Source organism: Pelodiscus sinensis, chromosome 2 (assembly GCF_049634645.1).
Source record: "Pelodiscus sinensis isolate JC-2024 chromosome 2, ASM4963464v1, whole genome shotgun sequence".
Lineage (NCBI taxonomy): Eukaryota > Metazoa > Chordata > Testudines > Trionychidae > Pelodiscus > Pelodiscus sinensis.
Genome location: NC_134712.1, coordinates 44,645,580 through 44,671,125, shown reverse-complemented (window position 1 = coordinate 44,671,125; position 25,546 = coordinate 44,645,580). Strand labels below are relative to the sequence as shown.

General features: G+C 38.0%; 1 protein-coding gene across 4 annotated transcripts in view; it reads right to left on the bottom strand.

Moving 5' to 3' along the window:
* Window positions 1–12,187: 12,187 nt before the first annotated feature.
* Window positions 12,188–25,546, bottom strand: part of MMP16 (matrix metallopeptidase 16) — a 254,586-nt gene continuing 241,227 nt past the window's right edge. For all 4 annotated transcript variants that reach the window (XM_006112976.4, XM_075920430.1, XM_075920428.1 and 1 more), the window contains 2 exons: window positions 20,551–20,666; window positions 12,188–14,295 (listed from right to left, as the gene is read on the bottom strand). In XM_006112976.4, coding sequence (XP_006113038.1) covers window positions 13,961–14,295; window positions 20,551–20,666 — 451 coding nt within the window. In that variant the 3' untranslated portion in view covers window positions 12,188–13,960. The remainder of the gene's footprint in view (window positions 14,296–20,550; window positions 20,667–25,546) is intronic.

Sequence of the window (25,546 nt, the reverse complement as noted above, 5' to 3'; positions counted from 1 at the left end):
GGAGGAACAATTTACAATAAATAATTTACTGCACAAATTTAGCCATTTTGGAAATTATTCCTGAGCAGGGTGTGTCTTTTATTAATTTAGTATCAGTTTGTGTAACTGTTCTAGCAAGTTGCTTGTATGAACAAATTTTAGCCTGTGGGTTGTTGGAAAACTATTCTATAATTATTATTATTATTCATACCATCTCATTGGTCATGTAAGTAATACAGTACTGTTTCTGTTTCCTGATTGGAAGACTTAAGCTTTATAAAACTAAAAAGCCCCCCAAAAGTAATAATGAATTCCTGAAAAAATCACACGCAGTTGTCCATAGACGGATCAGTAGCATCACTGAATGGACAACTTTCCCCAGTAACAAAGAACAGTGCTCCATATGCACTCCAAAGCCCCACTATTATATGTCAGTGCTTGACTGCCTTTCCTTTCACAAAAAGATTGAAGGCTCCTAGGAGCTGAGGGCTGCTTCTTCAGTGACAGGTGCTAAATCATTTGCTTTCTACAAAATCAAACAGGCCTTTACTAATACAAGAAAGCTATAGCATGGCATGGTCTGGAGAGCTGTAAGAGCAGGAGAATGCTTGTGCTGGATTGTAACCCTGTACTAAAAACTACTGATCATCACAAATCTGTCAGCATATACTACATCAGGGTATGCATCAGTAAAAGCGAAGAGCCTGAGTAAGTTCAGGTGATACAGCCTGGGGGACTTGGGCAAAAGATTTGAAATCAGGTTTGGATATGGAAGGGATAGATAATGGATACCAGATGACTGGCATCCTGAAATACATTTTTAATCTTCATCAGCATACACAACAATAATTAGACACTGAGCAGCCAACTATGAAATGCCAGATTAGTTCTTGTCCTCTAATAGCTTGCATGAACTGAACCAAAACTCCTTGAGGCCTGAAGACAAGCAGCTATAAAATCATCTAGTCTCTTCCTTGGGAAACCATCCATAGCCTGGATTTGATTAAGAAACCAGCTGATCCATTAATATGTGCAGGCACTGCGTTGGATAGGAGGGAGAAAATTTGAGCAGGGTTGATAGTGGTAGTGATGAAGTCTATAAGGGAGACCATTGTGGTCTGAGAAGGTTTACTGTGAGGTGGGATTAAAGATTTATTTAACTTATTTTGTTATAATGTGTTTTTAAATATATAGCCAGCAGCTTCAAGATTGAGACAGGTACAACTAAGGTGCTAATTGCATTAATTATTTTAGAGGTAAAATACTTTTTTATTGAATATATAGTTACCACAGGTCTTAAATGTGACTGCAGTCTCATGGTGCTAGACCTGTACAAATGCAATTTCCATTTTAAAGAGCTTGCAATCTAATTAAGGCAAGACACAAACACTGAGTATAACCCAGAACAGCAGGGAAGGAGTAGGAGGGTAAGAATAAGGATGCAGCATTGGGGCATAGGTTTTTTAAATAAAGTTTAATATTTTTGAAATGATGTATGATGAAGCACAAATGCAAAGAGAGGTTACAGTCAAGTCATAGGCAACTTAATTTTGTCACTGATTTTCTACTCTCCATGCTCAAGGAAGTTTGGGGTATTTTACTCCATTTTTCATAGAGCCACTTACAATGATCTAAAAGCAAACTGCCCCAGCAACATTTTAAGAACAGTAATCTACATCCTTGGTCAAGCCAGGAAGGATGGGCACTTTGATACCACAAAGGGGCCAAGGTCAAATTAAGCTTTGACAAAAAACAGCTGAGTATGTTCAGAAATGATTTTTCAGTCTCATAACTTCTTTATTTGTAATGATTTTCTCTAAAGTTAAGAAGGAAAAGTGTCTCAGTCTGTTTTTTCCTGTTTGCTCTGATCAAAGAAGCAGGGGTTGATTTTTTTTACACAGTAGGTAAAATATTTTTCTTATTCTCCCCACTGTAATTCAAGTACATTTGAAGGGATTTTCCCCAAACATTAAAGTAAAATTCCATACTACTTGCAGGCATATGTAAATCTGCAAAATTTCATTATTAAAAGGTGCCTATTTTAGCAGGTAATAAGCGTATAAAATGGCATTGAAGTGGAAAGTGTTCTGCAAACTTAGCATTATACAGTGTGCCAACTATGGATTGCTAGACATGTTACTAACAAGGTTTTCCTCTTCTGATAGCATCCTAAACTAGCTAAAAGACTTTTCTCTTTAAAAAGATTTGAGTTCCAACAAAGTCAGGATTGATTCATACAATCTCCATGACATTTTCTTCAGACTTTGTATTACTGATCAGACTTTCCCCGGATCAACAGTATCTTTTTACTCTACATAGTTTTCTAGTTCTTACACTTCACATACACGGGTGGTATTTGGATGCTTTTCAGTAGTGCGTTGTGTAACAGTGTTAGCATCTATCATGTATGGTTCTTATCTTCTTTCTTCCTCCTTGCTGGCAGGTGGAAAGTCAAGATAGATTTATTGTTATGATGCTTATGTTTACATACTAGCAAATGCAAATGCCTGAAACATCTCTAAGAACTGGAGTTAGTTTGCTCTAGAATCTTGGATTAGTCCCCAAGAAAGTTCTGACTATGGCTATCAAGCACTGTCTTGCTGTAAAAGCACTGAAGCTCTTAATCTTATTTCCAGTTGGCTTGGATATGTTTCTGAGTTCCACAGGAAAAATGTTTTAATGCACACGTATCTCATTCTGTGTGATACTGAGCTCTTTCTGATGTATGAATTGGGGAGGGCTCCATTTCTTCTGACACAAGAGGAGTTTAGAAACTTGCAGGATAAAATCCATTAGGTCAGTGTGATAGGCCTCGTTTCCAGTGACATTTACCACCCTTTTACTTATTGGTTCACTGGCATATTCATATATATACTCAAATCACATCTATCATAGGAATATGAGATTTTGTAGGTCTCTCCTCATCTATTCCATACCAGGAATTGAACAACTTTTTTCTACATTGCTTCTTGTAAACTTCTTCTTAAATAGAGGAAATGGGAAAAATCAATTATCTGTAGATCACGTTTATAGAGGACATATATAAAGGCCCATACAGCATTACACCCATTTCCTCCTTCTGCCTTATCTTCCAAAAATCAGTTCTCGCTACTCTGTTTAGTTAGAAAAATTGCACAAATGTGTCTTCCACGTTCATACCTAGAGATGCACAGAATGCTCTTATACGGTGTTTGTGTCCACTGCCTTTTCTTCCTTGAATTGAGGTTGGCTGCAGTTTTACATACTATCTACAGAGCAATAATTATACACAGAATAAAACCACAATGTCTCTAAGAAACTTTTTTTCCTGTTCTCTTATTTATTGACAGTTTTTTTTAATTACAACACAATGAAACAATGGTAAATACATAAGATGCAATAGTATAAAAAGCCATTTTAACACCCTTCCCTTGGTTAAGACACTTACAGCAGACAAGAACTGCCCCACCCAAAGCCCCCCTCCTCAAATGAAAATAAAAATAAATATAAATTAATAAATATAAAACAAATCACTGCACAGCCCTTAACTCTTTGATTGCCATGGCAAGAACCATAGTGATTCTAGCATGTGATTTCATTTTTTTTTTTTTTTGTGGTTAAAGGTTGCCGCAGCAGTCAAAGGGTTATAGCGTTGTAAACATAAGTACTTTGTTGAAAATGTTCAGTTATGTTAATGATCTACAGCAATGAGATTAATATCATGACCCCTTGACCTTTAATGACGCAACATTATAAGAAGTTAAAGAGATAATAGCTTGGTGAGCTGTTACATAGCTTAATTAACCAATTTTATTTAATAATGTATGATGAGGCCTTGATTTACTAATAAAGAACAGCTTGTGTATAATAAAACACTGTCCAATGCATTGATCAATAAAATCAATGAAAAAATCAGTCTAAGCACCACAAAATTTTGCCTGATTATATCCGACAGTCATAATACACTTTAGCACCATTTAGTCAGCCTTGCATTTGCACACAAACTCTGTGTTTGTCAGTAGAAGCTACCTGAAACAATAACATATGTCAGTTATAAGAAGACTACTATATAGAATGCTGTGTGAGCAATAGAATTAAATAAAATAACAGAAAAGAAATTTAGTTAGGGAAAGCAGGTAAAAATTCTCCAGTTATTTTGTTGCCAATACAGAACATAAAGAGCAAAACTCGGGCATGAAATGCACATAGGGCTATGCAGCAAAAAGACAGTAAGGTAAGAAAATGTGCAGCACACTATGAAATCATTACACTTATATTCTGGCTTATTTGTAGGGCTATTTAACATCAGATGACCAGTTACTGTATGTGGTTCAGGGTGCAAAGCTTGAAAAGATTTTTGGTTTGTCCAAATGTGGATTATGTTATGCCTAAAAATCCACCTGACATATTCTAAGCCTAAGAATTGTACCAAAATCCATGTATATACATGAGAACCCCATACATACATCTAATTATGTCACGGAGGTGGAGTAAAGTGAGCACGCAGCAATGTGGAAAGGGCCACTAAATTGTTGTATGCAGCACATCCTGGGGCCAAATAAGTTTCTAATGCAAGTACAGAGACCAGCTAATGACAGGAAGAAGTGATATTTAGATGGAAAACTGAAAAATCAACTGGGATCATAACCACTAGAACTGAAACAGCAATTGTATTGCTGCAGATACAAGGGCACAATTCATGGTGAGTAAGCCGCATAAACAGCATTCAGGAGAAAGAGCAGTTGAATCATGGGCTGTGTGAAGCTTCAAAATAATGTACCCCAATCAATATGTGATTGGACAAGTACTGGGGAAAACCATCCCAGAATCAGATACTGTAGCCACTGACAGCACTAACCACAGATCTGACAAAGAGCAGACAACCCTCTGCCTGTCCCTGCCAGTGGCTTTGTGCATCCAGGCTCATCTCTCTCACCCAACAGATCGACAATGTCCAAACACATGTGGCTCTCCCTAAAAGCCATAAGTTACCACTTCCAGGGTTTTAAACTCTCTTCCTGGTAGCAGATGTTACAGAGACCTGTGCATAAATGTGCTATGGGTATGTATGAGTTAGTGGAGAATGGAAACAAGATGGTTAACAGCATGCTTAGGAAAGGGTCCCACTATTCAATAATGTTGGCTCATCATTAAACTATGATACAGGTTCTTTATATGTGAAATAACTGAGGTGTCAGAAATGAAGATACCCAACATCTGAATAGTATAAATGTAGACAAACCTACTTCCAAGAAGAAAGAATCGCATATTAGAAGGAGAGAAAGTTAATCAACATTTGCAGCTCTTCCACGAGGCAGCAAGATAGAAATGATGGGTGTATGTACACAACAATTCTAGAGTTTTTGAAATACAGCCTCATTTGCAGCTGAACTATCACAGAATGAATATGTGCAGCCAATGCAGAATGAGAAGAAAACAGGACAATACCCTGTTGCTGTAACATCTTTCACAAACCCGAGCAAACAGTTTATGATGCTTAATGCAGGCTCTGCAACACACTGTTATCCACACTTAAGGAAAGAAGGAATGGACAATAGTTGAGGGAGACTTCAAAAATCATGCTGAATATACAAAAGCATGATGATCCATGTGTACACAAGGATGCAGCAAATCCACTCTGTGCGTAAGAAAAACTGAAATTCTAAGATTCAACCTGTAAAAGTTGTTTAGTGTCATTTCAGTGAAAGGTGTGCACAGGATGCCTCAAGTATGCATGTGGAATGATTCAAATAATAGTAGCCACCATCATATCAGCACTAGACACAAACTGGTGGATCTCTTGTGATTGATTGCAACTGTGAGTGTTTGTGTCAGAGTGACCAATGAGACATGGACAACAACACTGTAGCATTCCCACCAGCCCGCATAGTTCACCTGTTACTGTTCGCTATCCTAACTAGAGTGGAGAACATAAGGCACCACCTTATCCAGTAGGAAACTCCTAATGAAGAGAAACAATGAGATCAATGGCTTACATATATGTATGCGCATACATGGAGGAACAATCACATCATCTGGTAATTACAGCCACGCTTCTAGATTCTCACAAAAGTATCACACACTGTGGCTGTCGTGGAAGCAAGAGACAAGTTTTGCCTCTTCCATCATAACATCAGAGAAGTTTTATCCAGCAGAATCCTTCATGTGGCAGAACACTCAATGAATCTATGATGACATCCTCTCAAAACAGGGTTGAGTACTTTTGACTGTAGCAAATTTTCTAACTTGGATTCAGACTGGTTTTACCATATCTATGAGGAAAGATCTGTGTCTGAAAGGAATGAATGCTGTTATTTCTGGTAGGTTTTCAACAAGTTTTAGTGACTGTGAGGGCAGGGTACTAGTGTCACTAAGGCATGCCATCACTAAGTCCTGGCACCAGAAACTTTTTCACTGATTATCTGTCATATTTTCTCTAGCCTATTTTTTTTTAGTAAGATTATGGGACTGGTTGAAGGCAATTCTGGCTGTACCTAGGATCCTAGGTCTCCTCAATTGCAAAGGAATGGGGTTGAGGTTTGGATATAGAGATTGACCTGTTGGCTTCTGTTATTGACTCTGAGAGATGAACAGTGACCTATCTGTATAGTTGTATCTTTTGTCACCTTAAATCAGAAGGCCTGATTGCTTTCACTGGCAATGTTGGAAGGGACTCTCACAAATAGTTTTAACTCTTTATGAGAGATGAAAGTGCATGGTATTTGTCTCACCATGAGCCAATGAATGTCTCTATCAAAGCAAAATATACACAGAAGGTCAGTGTCCATATATCTTATACAGTCTGGAGAAGGACTACAGACACCGATATAATCCAATGCAATGGTTTTCATCTTTAAATAGTAAAACAGAAATAATGAGTTACATTACCAGCCTAGATGTATAAATGTGAATTGAGAGGAGAGAGACACATGGCATTGGAAGAGTACACTAAAGATGGCAGTAAATTGGTGCCAGGCACTTAGTTAATAGAAGATGTTTTATCAAACATATTATATAGATGAAGATGTAAAGAATTAATGTACATTATGAATAACTGATTGACACAGTTACAGGTTTCTTGAGTCCTGGATTTCTTTCCTAACTGAACATGTGTGCTCAGCATGAGGATGAAGGTTGCATGAGTATAACATTGTCATACAAATCTGATATTTCAGATTGCCGTGGATATGGACAAACTCTGATAGACATGGCTATGTAAGGTTATGATAAACATAGTATCAAGCTTTTAGCACATGGCCATGTAATATTTTAGTAGTAAATTCAGCAGTTAATTGGCAGATAGGATGACAAAACTGAGAATCTATAACATGAATAGCAATGAATAACTGAGTTTAACATGATCAGTTAAAACAGCATATGATCATTATGATACAGCAGCATTAGCGGTTAGCTATGCCCATTGAATGTATCTCATTCAGACAGAGTCTGTGTCTGAATGCCTTAGCCATCTACACAGCTGACAAAAAAGGGAATCAAATCAATTGGTGTTGCCAATATGTGATTGAGAACAACATCCACTCTTGTTATGTCAGTTTCCAATAAGAGCATATATAATGTGCTTAACTGTTTGCCTTCAGATTCACCACATGCATAAATTTGGGCTTGTGTAGTTATTAGTCAGGATATGCAGTCCCATAATTTGTTTGTCATGCACATATGTATGTTTTTATGATGATGATCAATTCACGTGTGGATTATAACTCGTGATTTATGGGACTGTACACAGCCATGTAGGCAAATGTGTCTAAAAAGGACAGGAGCTGTATTATGCGAGCACTAGTAATGCAAGCAGAAAATTGTTACTCTGTGACTTCACACCCTAACTTCTGTAAGACAATGACACTAGTTTGCAGGTATACATTATGCTGTGCCCGCTGAGTGAAAGATGAAGAGCTTCATCCAAGTCACTGGTAAACATAGGTTTATGCTGGTGAAGGTCAATGACCAGTTGTGTATAGAGTTGTTATGTGGCTATCTGATCTCAGCATCATGTTGAAACAAAAGGGAGTCATAACTGGGGTGGGGGACTTTTGGTGTACATGCCATTTGGGGTATGTTATGGATTCAGCATGATCCCCATCTCTATACTGGTATTGCATGATGAAATATAGCAACCTATCACCATGCACCATTGTTATAGGAAGAGGTGACTAAAATTGCGACTTCAGGTTTATACCTAAATACGGTGGGGAAAAAACAGACTGGGCATATGCCACTGCTGGTGATTAAAGAGGAAACAATTATGATGGAAGTAGTGTGTGGTTTGATGGGGTCATGAGGTTCAATGGGATATGGATCACTCACCTGGTAATAGTTTGTGAATGTTGTCACTCAGCATAGGGTTATGAGGACTACAAGGTGCATATGTATCATCAATAATAGCTACACTGTGGGTTTTTGCTGTGATGGCAATTCATGTTACAGTACCTACATGGAGAACTGTGGCTAGTGCTCTCTTTGGGATGCCATGCTTGTTTCTGCAGCTCTCTCTTGCACAGATCTGACCATTCTGTAGCATTCCCTTGATTGTCTATACACTGCAGCGGCATAGGGTGGTATTGACCCTATGTCTACATGCTGTATGTGTTTCATTGTAAGGGATAATATATCCAGTATGCGTAGCATCTGTGAATGCACACAAAAACATTAATGAAATGAAGACAATTTGTGGCTGATATGCTATGGTTTATCTACATTAAGAAACAAGAATTTTATATGATGTGTCTGAGGTTAGCATAGTGCTTTCCAACAACTTTCTATGGTAGTGACAACATTTACTAGCAATGATCACATATTAATGTTATTCACACTCTGGAACCCTAATTATTAGGGTTATTCCTTCTACACGTATATCTATAAAATAACATTGTATAATATGGAATCTACATTGTATGACACTAAATGGTCCGAGGGTTGGCTGCTGCACGGGGTAAGCCATTACAGTCCATGATGGTGATAATCTGATTATGACTGTCAAATGAGCTGTATTTCTTTGTGCCAGGTAGTAGGCAAAGCAGGAGAATGGATTAGAGAAATAGGAACATGATCATGCTATTTTCACAGGTGGCCATTTGTGCCTTCCATTGAGGAAGGTATCGTTCTATGGTGACTGTTGCTGAAAACATTCAAGGTGCTGAAAGCACAGCAGCTAAAAGGCAGGTAGGGCCACAAGTAGAGATAGAAAGCAGCTATTGATCCCAGTGTTGGCTCCTTCCCTTCTCTTATTGCCTGCATAACTTAGGCTTTTCTGGATGTGTATACCTTTTTCACTGTCAAACTAGCAAATAGGTCAAGCCTTTATTTGCATGGGATAGAGGACCCCCCCCAATGAAAACAAAAGCCCTGAAAACTTTTCCTTGTGCTTCAATATGTTCCAGTTGTCATGGTTCCAATTTGTGCTGCTACACGTGTGGTAGGTTGGGTTCCTACTTCCTACATTAATTCATAATAAATGGAACATGCATTGTTTGATCTTTACTATTAGATCTGTTATGTGTCTTTTCAAGCCAGTCCCCCACCAAAAATACAAATATAAAAAGCTAGAAGAAGTGTAATGTTCACTGCTTATAGGCACACCTACTTTTCTGATCTGTGCATTTTTTCCTACCAACAAGCCAGAATTCGATTTGATAAATTTAACTAAGTAGCAAAAGCTGCATTTAACTAACATCAGGATTGCGTCATACATCAACAAAAGCCAAGGAATTCAAGGATAAATCTTACACCCTTTTTTTAACCCACAATATTATAAAATCAAGGGCTCTGGGAAGGGCGGGTGGTGGAAGGGAATCACACACACACTGCTGCAGGAAAAGGGAAGTCTGGTCTTCCATTTTGAAATTTCCTGGCTTTCATCAATGTTTCACAATCATAATTATTTTTTAACCTACTCCCCAACTCAACTTCAAAAACATTGTTTATAGAATGATACAAAATGTGTATTATATTTATCAGGGGATTTTAAAGAGCTCATTTGAAGCCATCTGAGTCTGCATGTCAGCCTATAAAGGAAATATATAAAGATATATTCTGCTAACTTTATTTTCCGATAAAAGTTAATTAAATTGTATTTCTGTCTATGGGAAATTTTTGTTATTCTTGACTTACACAATCCCTGTAAAATCAGTTTTCCAGACTGTAATAGACTGATGAAATCCATATTTAGTATTGTGTATATTCACAGTGTTGATTGCAACAATACCAATATGGCTATGTTTATTAAAAACATTAGGAAAAAAGTTACTTCACATGAGCAAAAACCAACTTTCAAAACTCAGTTCATCTATTTATTCTATTCTTTGCTAACACTAACAATTATTAGTGGAATACTTGTTTAACAAATTTCATTTTCTTAACTTGTAAAATGGTTTTGATTTATATAAGTTCAAAACTAAATCTGGGAAAATAGCTCATTTATTTTGAACTTCTATAATTTAAAAGCAACCAAATATACATTTTTGAAATTAGAATGAACATAAACTGCTCCTAAATCATTCAGCCTAAAGCAAATTTTTATGACTGTGTTATAACTTACTGAAAATAGAAATGCATAATAATAGAAATGCTGACACAACTTAACCTGCACGGCATAAATATACCATGCAGGACTTTTTAAAATTCTTCCTCTTTCTATATATAATATATGTGTGTACTTTTTATGTAAAAGAAAACAGATTAAAGAATCAAGTTATTATGCATTCATGTATCTATGACGTACCATATATCAAGCACTAGATTATCACACTTACCTTCCAGCATAATTACTGTAAGTTAAATTCTCCAAATACAAACATTTTTGTTACCTTATCCATGAACAATAGTCAACATGCTCAGCACTTCATTATTCCCAGGGAAATAGTTGCACAAAAAGTCAAAGCTGCCATGAAAGAGACTTTGAAAGTGAAGTGATATCGGTAAATGAGTAAGAAAACAGGTAAGATGCTGTTCTGTTTTAAAGATAATATCAAATTGCCTGGTTCTCTTGTTATAGAGGAAAATCAACTGAAGATTAAATAATTTTGTCAGTGGTTTCCACCAACTATCCAAGGGACAAAATCAGAACAAAAATATGAGTCCTTTTGTTCAGTTTGTAGTAGAACATAATTTACACTTGTTTGCTGACAACAAAATTCACCCAGTGAATTAAAAAAATATGATAGACAGGCATAGAATTTTGAATTCCCTAAATGAGCTGATGTGTAGTAAATATTATCCTATGTTCTATAGTTGTGAATGCACTCTTTACATTTTCAGCAACAGCTGAAATGAATCTACTGAAGTAATGCTATGGGCTGATACTGGTGCACTTCTAACATACAGCATACATTACCTCTACAAAACATTTCCAAAATGCCATCTGCATAGCATATTTGCTGTAAAACTATACCTTTTTTCTAACTTTTCATTTTTGTTAGCCGTACATATATATATATTTCTGTTTATGCTCTAAGAAATAACTGTTTGCAATGCTTTATAGCATGCCACACATGATCATAAAATAACTCTTCAAATCAAAATCAAATCATGTAATTGAACAAAAAAACATACTAATTTTTCATGCTAGGCTCAATATAAATATAAAATTCAAGGCAGTCAAGCTATCCATTACCAAAATAATCATAATATATTTATATGTATATATACCTACACTCTCTAAAAAATGATCCAGTAACGTGTCTTAGGAAATCAGTAAGAAATCTGTCGAATCTAGTATAAAAATCTTGTTGTATGTAAAAGCCAATGCTGGCTGTTTCAAGTATTTATGTTCTTGTCTTATAACTTTGTTAATAATAACTAGCTGTTTGTAGAAATTACTAATTTTATACTGAAAATTGTATTCAAGTTAAATAAAAATTCACTTCTACTGTAGTTCATTTTTAGAGTGTGCATGTATACATACCAAAATTCCCAGATCTACCGTACATATTTTTGTCACTGTCACTTTTTTCCTTTGAAAACTCTTCAATGTTTTTCTGCAATCTTGGATAATGAATATCAGGTCATTTAAAAAGAAAAAAAAAACAATCCAAACTGATTAGCAACACCAGATTCTCTTCAGATTGTGCCAGTTTGCAAGTTAAAGGTCAAAGAGCAAAGACATAGGACAGTGCACTTTAAGGAAATTCAGACAGTGAAGCTTTTCACAGAAGACAATGTTTAACTTGGTAATGACAGTCAACAGATCAATAATCAAGTTCAAGGCAAGCTGTTCATTATTTCAAAAGCGACTCCCCTCAAATCCTGGCTTTCATACAAAACCAGGTGTCTGACTCATGGGGTGCATTCATTCTGACCATCTCTAATAAGTTCACAGCCCAATGACTGTAAAGCCTATCACTGCAAGAAGCAGCTCCTAAAATCAATAAAGAGGTCTGTCAGTTGCTGACTTTTCTCTAGGAAAAAAATATTGATACAAACCTGCTCTGCAGGTCACATGAAAATGACAATACTGCTGTTAGCACAAATTACACAGAATGACAAAATGCTTTGGTGGTCCCTTGGCTCTGTCAGTGTTTTAATGTACAGCATAATGCCAGAGATCTGACTAACCCTTTGAGAACTATGTTAAACATGCAAAAGGTAATTCGCCTGATATTCATGCAACATCAGAGTCATCATTTTATCTTTCCTTTCAAACTGTAACTCTATCTTCATGTATTCATGTACCAAGGCAAATTGAATTAGCATGCAACATAGTTTAAAACAGAAATTCAATATGTTGAGCTAAAAGGCTACGTTGTAAAACTATAGCCAGTTCAAAAAATCCTATCCGAGTGCTAGAAATTATTAAAATATGTTTTTATTTTACCAGAAAGTAGCTGGCAAATATATTTATTTCTGTTCATTTGTTATAAATCCTTTTTTATCAATAATGCAAATGATTAAAAGCCCTTACTTACACTTACAGGATATCCATTTTAAACCCCTGAATTTCATTAAACTGTGTTTCTACATACCACTTCTTCAATCCTATACTTTCATGGCAACCAAGATTAACAACCTTCAGCCTCTAAAAACTAATCCTATAGTTCTCAAAGGGTTACACCAATGCTCTATCTTCATGTAATGCTAGTGTCAATTTTATCTGTAACATGACTGTCACTTTAGTTCATTGCAATCCACTTCAGAGACATACTGTTTTTTGCTATGCTTTGGAATGAGTGTTCCTGACAGACCTATGAAAGGCCCGGGGCAGTTAGCCTGGTACAGCTTGGGAAAAAAATGATGTAGGAAAATCAATAAAAGAAAGAAAAAATAAAAAGGTTCTGTTTGAGTATAGTAATGGATATAAATGTGTTAAAACATTGAGGATGTAGCTCAGAACAGCTGTATAAAACACAAAATGAATATATCATTAAGGCTGTTACTATATTGCAGATATTTTGGCCCCTTGTTTGTTGGAAAATGGCTGTCCGAACAGTCTGAAGTTCTGCGTGTCATCCAGGTCTCCCACTTGACAAAAATTGTGTGTAGGAGTGTACAACTATAACTATAGCAGACAGAAAGCAATCCTCTTTGGAGACAAAGCTGTTTGGGTCTTCACACTTTCCCGAAAGTTCAACTGTGGGTTGTTGTGTTGTTTTTAGTTAAAAAACCACAACTTTTTATTTCAGCAAAATTACTATCAAATGGGAACAGGCTTCAGGGGTAACCAGTAGAAATATTGGATTTTTCTTTTCTTTTTTCCTCTTCATTAGTTAATCCTGATAGTTTATTGGGTATTGAGCGTGCAGAGGAAAGGTCTGGAACCGAATGACAGAGAAAGACAAAGAACTGAAGAAACGGCAGATACTGTCTATCATGGAAGCTTCCCAGTAGAGTGAATCCCCACTCATGTGCAGGACAGGCAACCCCCTGGGTTTTAAAGATCAGCTCTGATTCAGGCTGATAGACGCCTGCTCCTAGCTAGGAAACCGCACAACAGCTCTTATGTTGACTCTCAAGTTGCCACAAATTCCTGGGAGACAAAAAAACCCCTACATCACACCCACTCTTGCATAGAGCGTTTGCAGTACAGTATGTGGCGGGGTGTTCCTTTCCTCTTGAACTGGAACACAGTGTAAACCAAGACAAGGAGGCACAAGGCCAGGATGCAGGGAATGACAATGGCTATGGCTTTCACAGTGCTGGCTGTGTTGTCCAGTTTGATGACAATGTCCACGTCATCTTGAGGGCTGTGTCGGTCTTTGTCCCTGTCTGTTGGTCCATCACAACCCATAAAATCCTTTAGGATGGATCTGGGATATCCAGGTTCCACCCTGAGCATCTGGTTATTGAATTTCCAATACTCCTTTCCTTTGTAGAAATATGTGAAGCCTGGGAAACAAAAGTGGATTTTATTTATGGTCATATTAACAATCTGCTTTTAAAGACTCAAGTCAGACAACCTTCATCATCACCAAACGACGCTGAATTATTTTTTGATCACTGGAATCTATAAAGTTAAATTAACATGGATTATTAGGTGCAGATCAGGATAGGAGGCTTTCAGATCTTCTTGTCAATGGGTATATGGCTCCTAGGAAAGCTCTTGTCCAAACTGAACTCCAAGGCAGAATTCCATTTCCTTCTTGTCTTTAAAAAAATCATAAATCTCAAGTTTCCTATTAGAATACACTCAGATCTAGTCTTACCCTAGTAATAAGACTATGAAGAAAGTCTAGAAAAACAACTGAGGAATTTGGGGGGCAGTGTTATCTAATATTCATTTGCTAATTGAACACCTGACCAGAGCCAGAATTACACTGCAGTAGCAGGAATGTATTCCAATAGTTCAAGGAGTGTGTCCATCTCAGGATGGGAGATCAGTTTGAATGAATTCTAACTCTGTGAAATGAGAACTGATCTGCTTCAATGACATTTAGGCTACTACTTTACATCACATGGAGGAAACTATATGAATTAACAGCAACATTACCAAAGTGAGAATAGCTGAACCAAGTGAGAACGGCTGTATCCAGCTTAAGATTTTCTGCAGGGAACTGGTATTTGATCATTCAGATGCAATCCAATATAATGACAAAATATTATATCCTACTGAAAGCCTAAATTATGTTACTCTCCCAGCTGAAAAATGGTATCGATCGGGCATGAAACAAACCTTCACAATGGGTGAACTTCCTCATATAGCAGGGGTGGGGAACCTTTTTTGGGTTGGAGACTGCTGACCCCCCAGAAAAATCAATTGGGGGCCACACACAAGCGAGAAGCAAAGAGAGAAGCCTCTGACTGAGGAGAAAGACAGTCCCCACATTCCCTTTGCACACCAGAGCCTAGGGGGGGCCCGGGCTAGTAGATTTTGTGCTCCAGCCCTGGGACTGGGGGGGGGGGGGAGGGCTGGAGCACCAGTGTGGACTCCCCAATGCGGGGGCTGCATCCATCCCCCAGGCCTGAGGTTCCCCACCCTGTCCTATAGTTTATGACTAGAATACACACAGCTGGAGGTTTCCCTAGCTTAACTTGTTAGGCCTCATGTTAACTTAATAGGCCTACAGTGCTAAAGGCCACTAGGAATACTAAAATAGATTGGTATCCTATTAATAACGTTTGATGGAAATATCAGTGGACTAGATATTAGAAATAACATTAGGAATCTCTTACTAAAACAAGTCAGGCTCTTGTACTTGTGCAGCAGAAGATATTTTAGTGTATTTCTTTTCCAATTCAGGACTAAACACAAAAGTCTTTGTCCCCCACACCTGTTCATTTAACAATATAGGGGTATGTCTACACTACCCCGCTAGTTCGAACTAGCGGGGTAATGTAGGCATACCGCACTTGCAAATGAAGCCCGGGATTTGAATTTCCTGGGCTTCATTTGCATAAGCGGGGAGCCGCCATTTTTAAATCCCCGCTGGTTCGAACCCCGTGTAGCGTGGCTACACGGGGCTCAAACTAGGTAGTTCGGAATAGGAATCCGGGGTTCGAACCGGCGGGGATTTAAAAATGGCAGCTTCCCGCTTATGCAAATGAAGCCCGGGAAATTCAAATCCCGGGCTTCATTTGCAAGTGCGGTATGCCTACATTACCCTCCTAGTTCGAACTAGGAGGGTAGTGTAGACATACTCTGGGATAGTTATGTTATGTTAATGTTTATATAAGTATTTATCATTTGGGTCTGCCCTATTTGTTGTAGTTTTGCAGGATTTTAGTGCTTCATAATATAGGTTTTCCTACCCTAAATCCTTAAAATTTCTATTTGGGTCTCCATATTGCTAATAAAAAAAGATATTTTTGCAATTTATTTATTCATCCCTTTTATTGTCTCAGACTCTGTATCTATATCTCTATGGCTACGTCTACACTGGCCCCTTTTCCGGAAGGGGCATGTAAATTTCACCAGTCGTCGTAGGGAAATCCGCGGGGGATTTAAATATCCCACGCAGCATTTAAATAAAAATGTCCGCTGCTTTTTTCCGGCTTTTAAAAAAGCCGGAAAAGAGCGTCTACACTGGCCCCGATCCTCCGGAAAAAGTGCCCTTTTCAAAGTAGGAATAAGACCCTCCGGAAAAGGGCACTTTTTCCGGAGGATCGGGGCCAGTGTAGACGCTCTTTTCCGGCTTTTCTAAAAGCCGGAAAAAAGCGGCGGACATTTTTATTTAAATGCCGCAGGGGATATTTAAATCCCCCGCGGATTTCCCTACGACGACTGGTGAAATTTACATGCCCCTTCCGGAAAAGGGGCCAGTGTAGACGAGCCCTATATGTATAGCTCTAGCTAGAAAGGTATATGACTCATTGAATAAAAAGTGACTCTTCAGATATGTGGTCACAGAATGCCTTCTATTCCACTGGAATTGAGCATAAAACATCCCTATTATTGTTACTGTGCTATCAAATTTACAAAGGTGAGATTAACAATAAATTAAAAATATATGAAAGGAACCTGTAGTTTAAGCTTTGAAGCAAACAGGCTTGTTCATTAACAAATGGAAAATTACAGTAGCCTCACCATGGTTTGTAGCTGGGAATTATATTTATGTCTTCCATAAAATAATGTATTTTTTTAAAATCACTGTCCATATTGACTCTTAATAAGATTACACTTTTGGCAAAGATGAAGGATACTGATTTACACAAAAGCTATGAGAGGGAATAAAACCACAAGGGGTGCATCTAGACTGGCAAGTTTTTGAACAAAAGCAGCTGCTTTTGCGCAAAAACTTGCCAGCTGTCTACACTGGCCGCTTGAATTTGCGCAAGAGCACTGACTTTGTAATGTACAAAATCAGTGCTTCTTGCGCAAATACTTTCACGCTTCCGCTTGGGAAAAAGCCCTCTTGTGCAAGAATACTTGCGCAAGAAGGCCAGTGTAGACAGGGAAGAACTGTTTTGCACAAAAAAAGCCCCTATGGCTAAAATGGCGATTGGGGTTTTCTTGCACAAAATCGCATCTAGAATGGCTACATATGCTTTTGTGCAAAAGCACTTTTTGCGCAAAAGCATCCGTGTCCAATCTAGACGCGCTTTTGCGGAAATACTTTTAACAGAAAAACTTTTCCATTAAAAGCATTTATGCAAAATCATGCCAGTCTAGACGCAGCCAGGGATTCAGGAACTGTCCTGCTGGATTGCATTCTGGGTGCAACCAACAGTTCAGAAGGAGTAAGAATCATGCAGTAGGCATCTTTCCCCTTTCTGACTTTCAGTCTCTCCCTTATCTCCAAGAGAGATTGTCTAAACCTGATGCATGAGGTTTAATTTCCCTTTCCAGAAAAATCTGATGACAAGTTTATGCCACCTACTAGTCTGCAAAGAGAGATAAAGCAGTAGGTATTTGGCAAAGTTATTACTGAAGAAGACCACAGATTTTAAATAGAAAAGATGCGCCACTCAGAAAATCAACTGACTGCAAGCCTCATGGTCCTGTTATCTAACCCCCAATTCTTGCCATCCCTCTGTATCTTCCTTCTCTCCTGGCTTCCCATACGTGCATAAGGGATCTCTGGGGGCGGGGGAGGGAACGGGGGACAGAGTGCTGGGATGCTCAGGCAGTTGAAGAAGCTGGAACTGTATGTATTTTGTGGAGGAGAGCAGTTCCTGTGAATGCAGGCCAGGTGGGAAAAGAGAAGGAAGGTTTGCTGCTTGCCATGACTGCTTCTGCTCAATAACGGTTCCTGCTAGAAGAAAAGACCACACAGCAGAAGGTGCAGGGAAAGTTTCACAGGCATCACTCACGGGTTAGTGAGCTTCTCAATCATCAAATGAGGCAGAAAGCATTTGAAGTACTGAGCTGAAGCAGTAGAGGATCTGGGATTTTTTTACACATCCCTCCTTCGTGCAATCCTACTCAGTTTATGGCTGTTGTTTTTCATGTTTTTTTGGAAGAGTGGATTTAGCTCCACTCACCTGCCATCTCTGGTAAACCTCTTTCAATTTTTAATAGGACACTAAAAGGATGAGGTTTAAAAAGATACATTCCTTCAGATGATAGAGGTTAACTGGCAGAAACTCTTCCTAATTTTTCTCTCTAAAGCAATGTGGTAAAATTTCATGTAAAATCTTTATTTAAACAGTAGAAGAAAAATGGTTTGGGGCAAAATGTAATCAGAATTCTTTTAAATTAAACTGTGGTTTTTCACTTTTGTATTTTCTCTTGTTTCATCTAGACTACATCTAGACTACAAGCCTCTTTTGAAAGAGGATTTTTCAAAAGAATCCTTCGAAAAAGTCTCTTTTGAAAGAAAGCATCTAGACTGCAACCACTTCTTTCGAAAAAGTGAAAGCAACCAGGCAGTCTGGATGCTCTCTTTCAAAAAAGCCGTGTTTGCATTCAAGAACGCCTTTGAAAGAGTACTTTTGAAAAAAGGTGTTCTTCCTCGTAAAATGAGGTTTACCGCGGTCGAAAAAAACCCTGCCATGTTCTTTCAATTTAATTTCGAAAGAACACGGTGGCAGTCTAGATGCAGGGGAAGTTTAGTCTAGACGCAGCCTTATTGTTTCTTTAACAAGAAATATCTGTTACCTTATCTTCATAGACTTTCATTTGTGGCTCCTTAGAGGCTCTCCAAAAGCCCTCAGCATCTCTTATTTTTCCTCTTTTTCCCTAACCCTCCCTGATGAACTGATGTAATGTTTTCCTGTTCCTATGGCAGTTGCATGCTAGTGAAAAGTCCATCAGTGCTATTCTGGAGTGGGGCAGTGAGTTTAACACAGGATGTGTCAAAGAGCTCCCACTGCTCCAGTACTCTGTCTCTGCAGAACTTTCAGACTACTTCTACCTGGGTATGAGGGGAAGATAACTTTCACTGCTGATAGGAGATATATGTATAATTCATGGTGCACATAACATTGACACTTTACATGTGATGATGAGTCCACTCTAGCCAGAAAAAAATATAATTATAATTCTATGAAGTAAGCAAAAGTAAAGAAGCATGTCTTAATGATAATTAATTAAAGAGAGCAAAGACTAAATACATTATGTATATGCACTGTGTGCGCATATGTGTGTGCGTGTGTATTAGTTCACAGAGAGCTAGGTATGCAGTGTGATATATTCAGAATGTCAGCCTGCCTGACCTACTTTCCTGTTTAGAAAAAAAGAAAAAACCCTAACCAAATGCCAGAATCAGTAGAGAGTTTCTGTTGATGGATGAAACAGAGACAAAGCACGGAAGTGATTTAGCCTATTTTCACAGCAAATTAGTTCATCTAAGTTAGAGGAAGAACTGAAGACTCTGAAATGGACAACACCAGAAAAGCAAGCTTTATATTATCTGCTAAAGGGAAATGAAAATAAGATCGCAAGATGTTCACTGTCTGAAAACAAAGAAACAAACAAAAAACCACAGCCTTCCATCACTAATAAATTAATCATACATGTAGTAATACTTGAATACTTTGCAGCAATGAAAAGTGACTGCAAGCACATACCTTTGTTTATATCAAGGATATCTAACTTTATGCAGCTAACAAATTGCTGCTAGCCTGAGGGCAGCACTTAATTTGCAGAAAATAGAGCAGATTTCAGTGGCTCTCATTCATATGGAGGTATAGCCAGTTAGAAATTATGGGTTGCCACATGAAATATCCCATCTTGATGCAGGTAACAGCATGGTATGCTGAATTCCTTGGTGTTTGAGAGCTGCATCTCTGCATTATACATTTACGGCGTCTTTGATTTACAGATTTCTCAGGATACTTCTATTCCTATACTGAAAGAGCCTGCTTTTGGACTACAATCCAGCAAAATGAATCTGAAAGCTTTTATCCCAGGTGAACCATAAGCAACATGGAGACTCAAACAGAAATATTTACGATTTAGGGTAGGAAACCTATATTATGAACCACTAAAATCCTGCAAAACCAAAACAAATAACCCAAACGATAGATTATTATGCAAAAATTAACAATCTTTGCTGTCTTTCATTGTGATTATAAATAGACTAATCAACAATTATATGCAACAATTTAAGAAGAATGTGAATTCCACAGCCAGAAACATACCGTTTGCAAAATAATGAGAGTTCAGTCAGCCTACCAACCTGATTAGCCAATCATTTCTAGACATCTCTACCTCATGATAACAGGATGTTAGGAAATGACTAAGTTAGGAAAGTGCTTGCATACCATTTTCTTTGTGGACAAAGGCTCCCTGAGGAGATTCTGGGATACCTTTCCAGATTGTGATTGGTTTTGGATAGCCAGGGTCCATAGATCTCATTTCTTCACTGTATCTCCAGTACCTAAATAAAATAGAAAAATAGGTAACCAGATATGCACTTATAATTTAGTTGATGTGCTCAATTGCATGCTGCTTGCTTTCTAACAAAGTCCTGAATTTAACAACTGAAACCGGGGCAACCTGTTTATCAAGTGAAACTGCGGCAACAGAGCTCTCCTGTTTAGCAAACCTTCCAGGTAACAAAGAAATTTAATCCTACTTGCGGATTGGACAGCTGTTTCAAGTAAGCATACTAAAGATAAGAGACTTCTCTAGTTTGACAACTAAATAAACATGAACCTTATTTATAATCAGAGCAAGTCTGTTGCCTAGGGCCTCTGCACAGCAACACAAGGAGATATAATGTATGCAAAAAAACTACATTATATTTCAATTGAGATCTTAATCGCTCAAAAGTCAGTGAATTCAGAGTTAAAACTCCCACAGCAAGCTAACTGTACTCCTTGAGTGTATTCATTACCATTCTCTTTTATTATATGATCATACAATATGTATAAAGTAATAGAAAATGATATGTATTTTGTGTGTCTCTTTGCAAGAAGGGGGGAATTCAGTGTAGAAATCAGCAGAACACAAGTTCAAGGCAACATGAACTTATGAGAAATAGGAATAAATAATTGATTTTATTTACACTGATGTAGCACTGTTAATAATCAGGGTATGTGCGCAGGCAGCAATACAAAATTATATGTGTGAATCTTTCGGTGTAAAAATATGTTGTTTCATGGTAATACTGCATCATCTCATAATAATAATAGCATCTTATTTAATTTAGTGTTCAATTTGTTTAAAGGTCCCAGCAATAGAATTCATAAAATAATTATATAAAAAAATTAAAAAGGATTCTCTATTAAATTCCATGGATTTTGAATAATTTACATTTTTTTCCAGAAAGGCATCCAGTCTTGATTCAAAGACATCAAGAATTAGAGAAGCCTCAACTTTCTTGGTAGTTTGTTCCCATGATTAAAAATATGCCTAATTTGAATTTGTTTGGCTTCAGCTTCCAGCCATTGGTCCTTGTAAAGCCTCTCTCTCCTAAATTAAAGAGCCCTTTAGTACCTGACATTTTCTCCCTGTGAAGGTCTTTATAAACTGTAATCAAGTCACCTTTTAATCTTCTTTTTGATAAGCTAAACAGACAAAGCTCTTTCAAACTGTCAGCGTAAGGCTTTTATTCTAGTTCTTGACAGTAAGTGAAATTAAAAGGTGACAAATTTAAAACTGATAAAAGAAAATAACTGGCATTCATAAAAATAAGTTTTCTGACTGTGACACAAAATGCATTTAAAAGCCTGATCCCTTAATCTAGTTGCATATTCACCAATACTCAGATGCCAACAAGTCACATTTTTCTGTTCCTTCATATCAACAGAGCTTTTGGATGTCCTTCAGAGAACTATAATAAATAGGGGAAATAATCAACACACATCTAAAATATTAAGTGCATCAAGATTTTCTTCCTTCACCTTTTTAATGGTGCATCACATAGTTTTCCATTTTCTTTTCACCTTTTTTTTAACAATCAGTTTTTTCTCTTCCTTGTTTTGCTGTCTCTGAGATTAACATTGCAATTTCCTCTTTTGTATTCTCTCCCTCTTCCCTTCACTGATGTCTAGGGGCTCGTCTACATTGGCCCCTTTTCCGGAAGGGGCATGTTAATTTCACAAGTCGTAATAGGGAAATCCGCGGGGGATTTAAATATCCCCCGCGGCATTTAAATAAAAATGTCCGCCGCTTTTTTCCGGCTTTTAGAAAAGCCGGAAAAGAGCGTCTACACTGGCCCCGATCCTCCGGAAAAAAAGCCCTTTTCCGGAGGATCTTATTCCTTCAAAGTAGGAATAAGATCCTCCGGAAAAGGGCTTTTTTTCCGGAGGATCGGGGCCAGTGTAGACGCTCTTTTCCGGCTTTTCTAAAAGCCGGAAAAAAGCGGCGGACATTTTTATTTAAATGCCGCGGGGGATATTTAAATCCCCCGCGGATTTCCCTATTACGACTTGTGAAATTAACATGCCCCTTCCGGAAAAGGGGCCAATGTAGACGTAGCCTAACTGTTTCACTTTATTCTATGTTCATTTTTTCTTGTCTCTTTTTCCCTCGTTTCTCTTTCCTTGTTCTTCTCTGAATTCTATGTTATCCTAGCCCACTTTTATCCTCCTCTCAACTGTACATAATTCCCTGAGTTCCTTCTTTAGTATTCCTCCTCTTTGGATTCCTTATCCATTTTTCTGCCAGGATGTCTGAGGCTACGTCTAGACTGCAGACTTCTTTTGGAAGAAGCTTTTTTTGGAAGAGATCTGCTGAAAAAACTTCTGAAAGAAAGCGTCCACACTGCAAAAGTGAATCGAAAAAGCGAACTGCTTTTTCAAAAGAGAGCATCTAGACTGAATGGAAGCTCTCTCGCATGTAAGCTGTTATTGCTATGAATGGAATGGCCACCAGGGCATCTATGCTTTTTCCTCTTTCCTCTTCTTCCGAAAGAACTCCCTCTTCCCCATCCACACACACCTTTTTGCAAAAGAGCTCTTTCACGAAAAGGCTTCTTCTTTGTAGAATGAGGATTATCAATGCTGGAAAAACCCCTCTGTTCCTTCAATTTTCTTGTGGAAGAATGCAATTGCGGTATGGACATTCCTCAAGTTTTGTCAGAAAAATGGTCGTTTTTCTGACAAAACTCTGTAGTGTAGACATACTCTAAGAGAGGTGGTTCTCATGAGCTTCCAAAAAGATCTGGTGTGGTTAAAAATAATTCCTCTGGAGAACCTAGCTGGTGTAGGCCTGGCATCCCTGTGATTGCTGACTTTTCTGCATTTCTGAGAAATCCCATCATGCATGGACTGATTGTAGCAGTATCTCTTAAAATCTGTGTTGGAGCAGGTAATCTGTCTAGAGTGCGAGGAATAGCTCAGTTCAGATCTTTCTCATTATTCAGTGGCTCTCTAAAATTTAAATATTTGGGGGTTTTCTTCACCCAAAGGGATTAAAAATACATTTTTTCCTTTAGAAAATCAGAGCATCTGAAAGAAAACCTAGACTGTGTAAACAATAGGAAGGTTTCTTCCACCAATACCCAATACAGATTACTCTACACATGTTGGGAATCCTCAGTGAATGATGAATTAGCAATTATGGGGGTGCACTTCATTAAATCAGAAAAGGGAAAACACACACAATATAAAATAAAAGTGTGTATTTGCTAACGTGTGTTAACTAATGGTGTTTATTTAGGCAATCACCAATTAGAGTAATACTGTATTTAGATTTTTACAGAAAAAAAGTTACACTTTACAATGCAGAATAACAAAACCAGCCTTGCCCCAAGTTACTGTAAACAACATCATGGGTCAATCAGTGCAATCCTGTCATCAGCTGAACAGACACAGCTGCAGTCTAACAGAAAGAAATATATCACTGAGCTGTAAGCTTTCCCTTCTTGCGCTCTTATTCAATTATTCAAGAGCACTATCTATCTTGTCTCCCTCTCCCTCTCTTCCTGCAAATACGTTAATTTGGTCATGTCATACTCTATAGATGTTTTCTTTTAGTGCATAGAGTCTATGAACAATAATCTTCATGTTGACATACATTTTATCGCTGATGTTTAAGACTTTGAAAGTGACCTATCCTGCATACCTTGTACTTATTTGACTGTTTTGGAACTATGTCTAGATTCTCTCATGGAGCATGTAAACTATATCTTGTCAGGACAAAATAAACCCAAAGCTCCTTTACATAGCTGTACTTGGAGAAACATAGCTTCCTACATTGACATTGGCACATCTTGCCTGTTTTTCATTCCTACCTAATGCTACAAAAGAAACAACACTGTGTTGTACCTAGTTTGGGGTGCGTGGGGGGAACTATAACAGGCTTATACATACAATTAAAACCAGCAGGAGAATTCAGCTCTAACATTATATTAAGACAAAACTGTGATATAAACAATACATACAGAGAAACTTAGTGGGATATGGGTTTATTCCCACTGGTGGTCAATATCCTATAATAGCTCAATTATCTCTGCAAGGCTCATGTTCTTCGATTTTCTCCTTACATACTATATTGCATTTTCTATCCTGCTGAGCCTCATTATGCTTGTTATGGCTCTAAGTAGAAACTTCTGCATCAATAGAAGTTTCCTTTGATAGTTCGCTGTTTTATATTATTGCTAACAGGATTTTTAGGAATGTCTTGACTTGAACTATCTATGCATGGAAATCTATTATATAACTAGCCAATAGCCCATCATAAAATGGGATTTTTCAGGTCTCTCCTTCATGTCCGTATCTCTCTCTCTCTCTCCTCCTCCTGCCTCCTCCATCTCTCTCTCAGCTCTCCTCCACCTCCTGCCTCTCTCTCTGTCTCTTTTTCTCTTCTCCCCCTCCTGCCTCTCACTCTCTTTTTCTCTTCTCCTCACCCTCCTGCTTCTCACTTAGGGGATGGCTGTTTGGGCTCCGTGCTCCCCGTGCAGGGGCAAGTAGCGCAAACTCCTAAAGGCCGCTTGCTCCACTTGCTCCCCCGCGGCGGCCCGGCTGAGTGGCGCAGAAGTCAGCCGAGCGCCACGACAGGAAGCAACAGCGCCCCCCAGAGGTAAGACTGTAACGCTACAGCGTTACAGAGTCTCAGATATTGGGCTACTATATGTATGATGCCTCTGTTGAAAAAAGCCTAAAGAAAGCAGAGGTCACACAAAACTAACAGACATATTTTCCCAGGAACATGAATGTAGAAAACTATTAACTGATAATAAACAAATAAAAAGTCTTCTCTGGTATTAACAAAGCAATTTCAAAAACCAGCTGGAGAGAGAAGCTGGGGAACTTGCCTTCATTTGCAAATTTGAAACCTGCAATCAAGGTTTGAATAAAGACCTGAACTGAA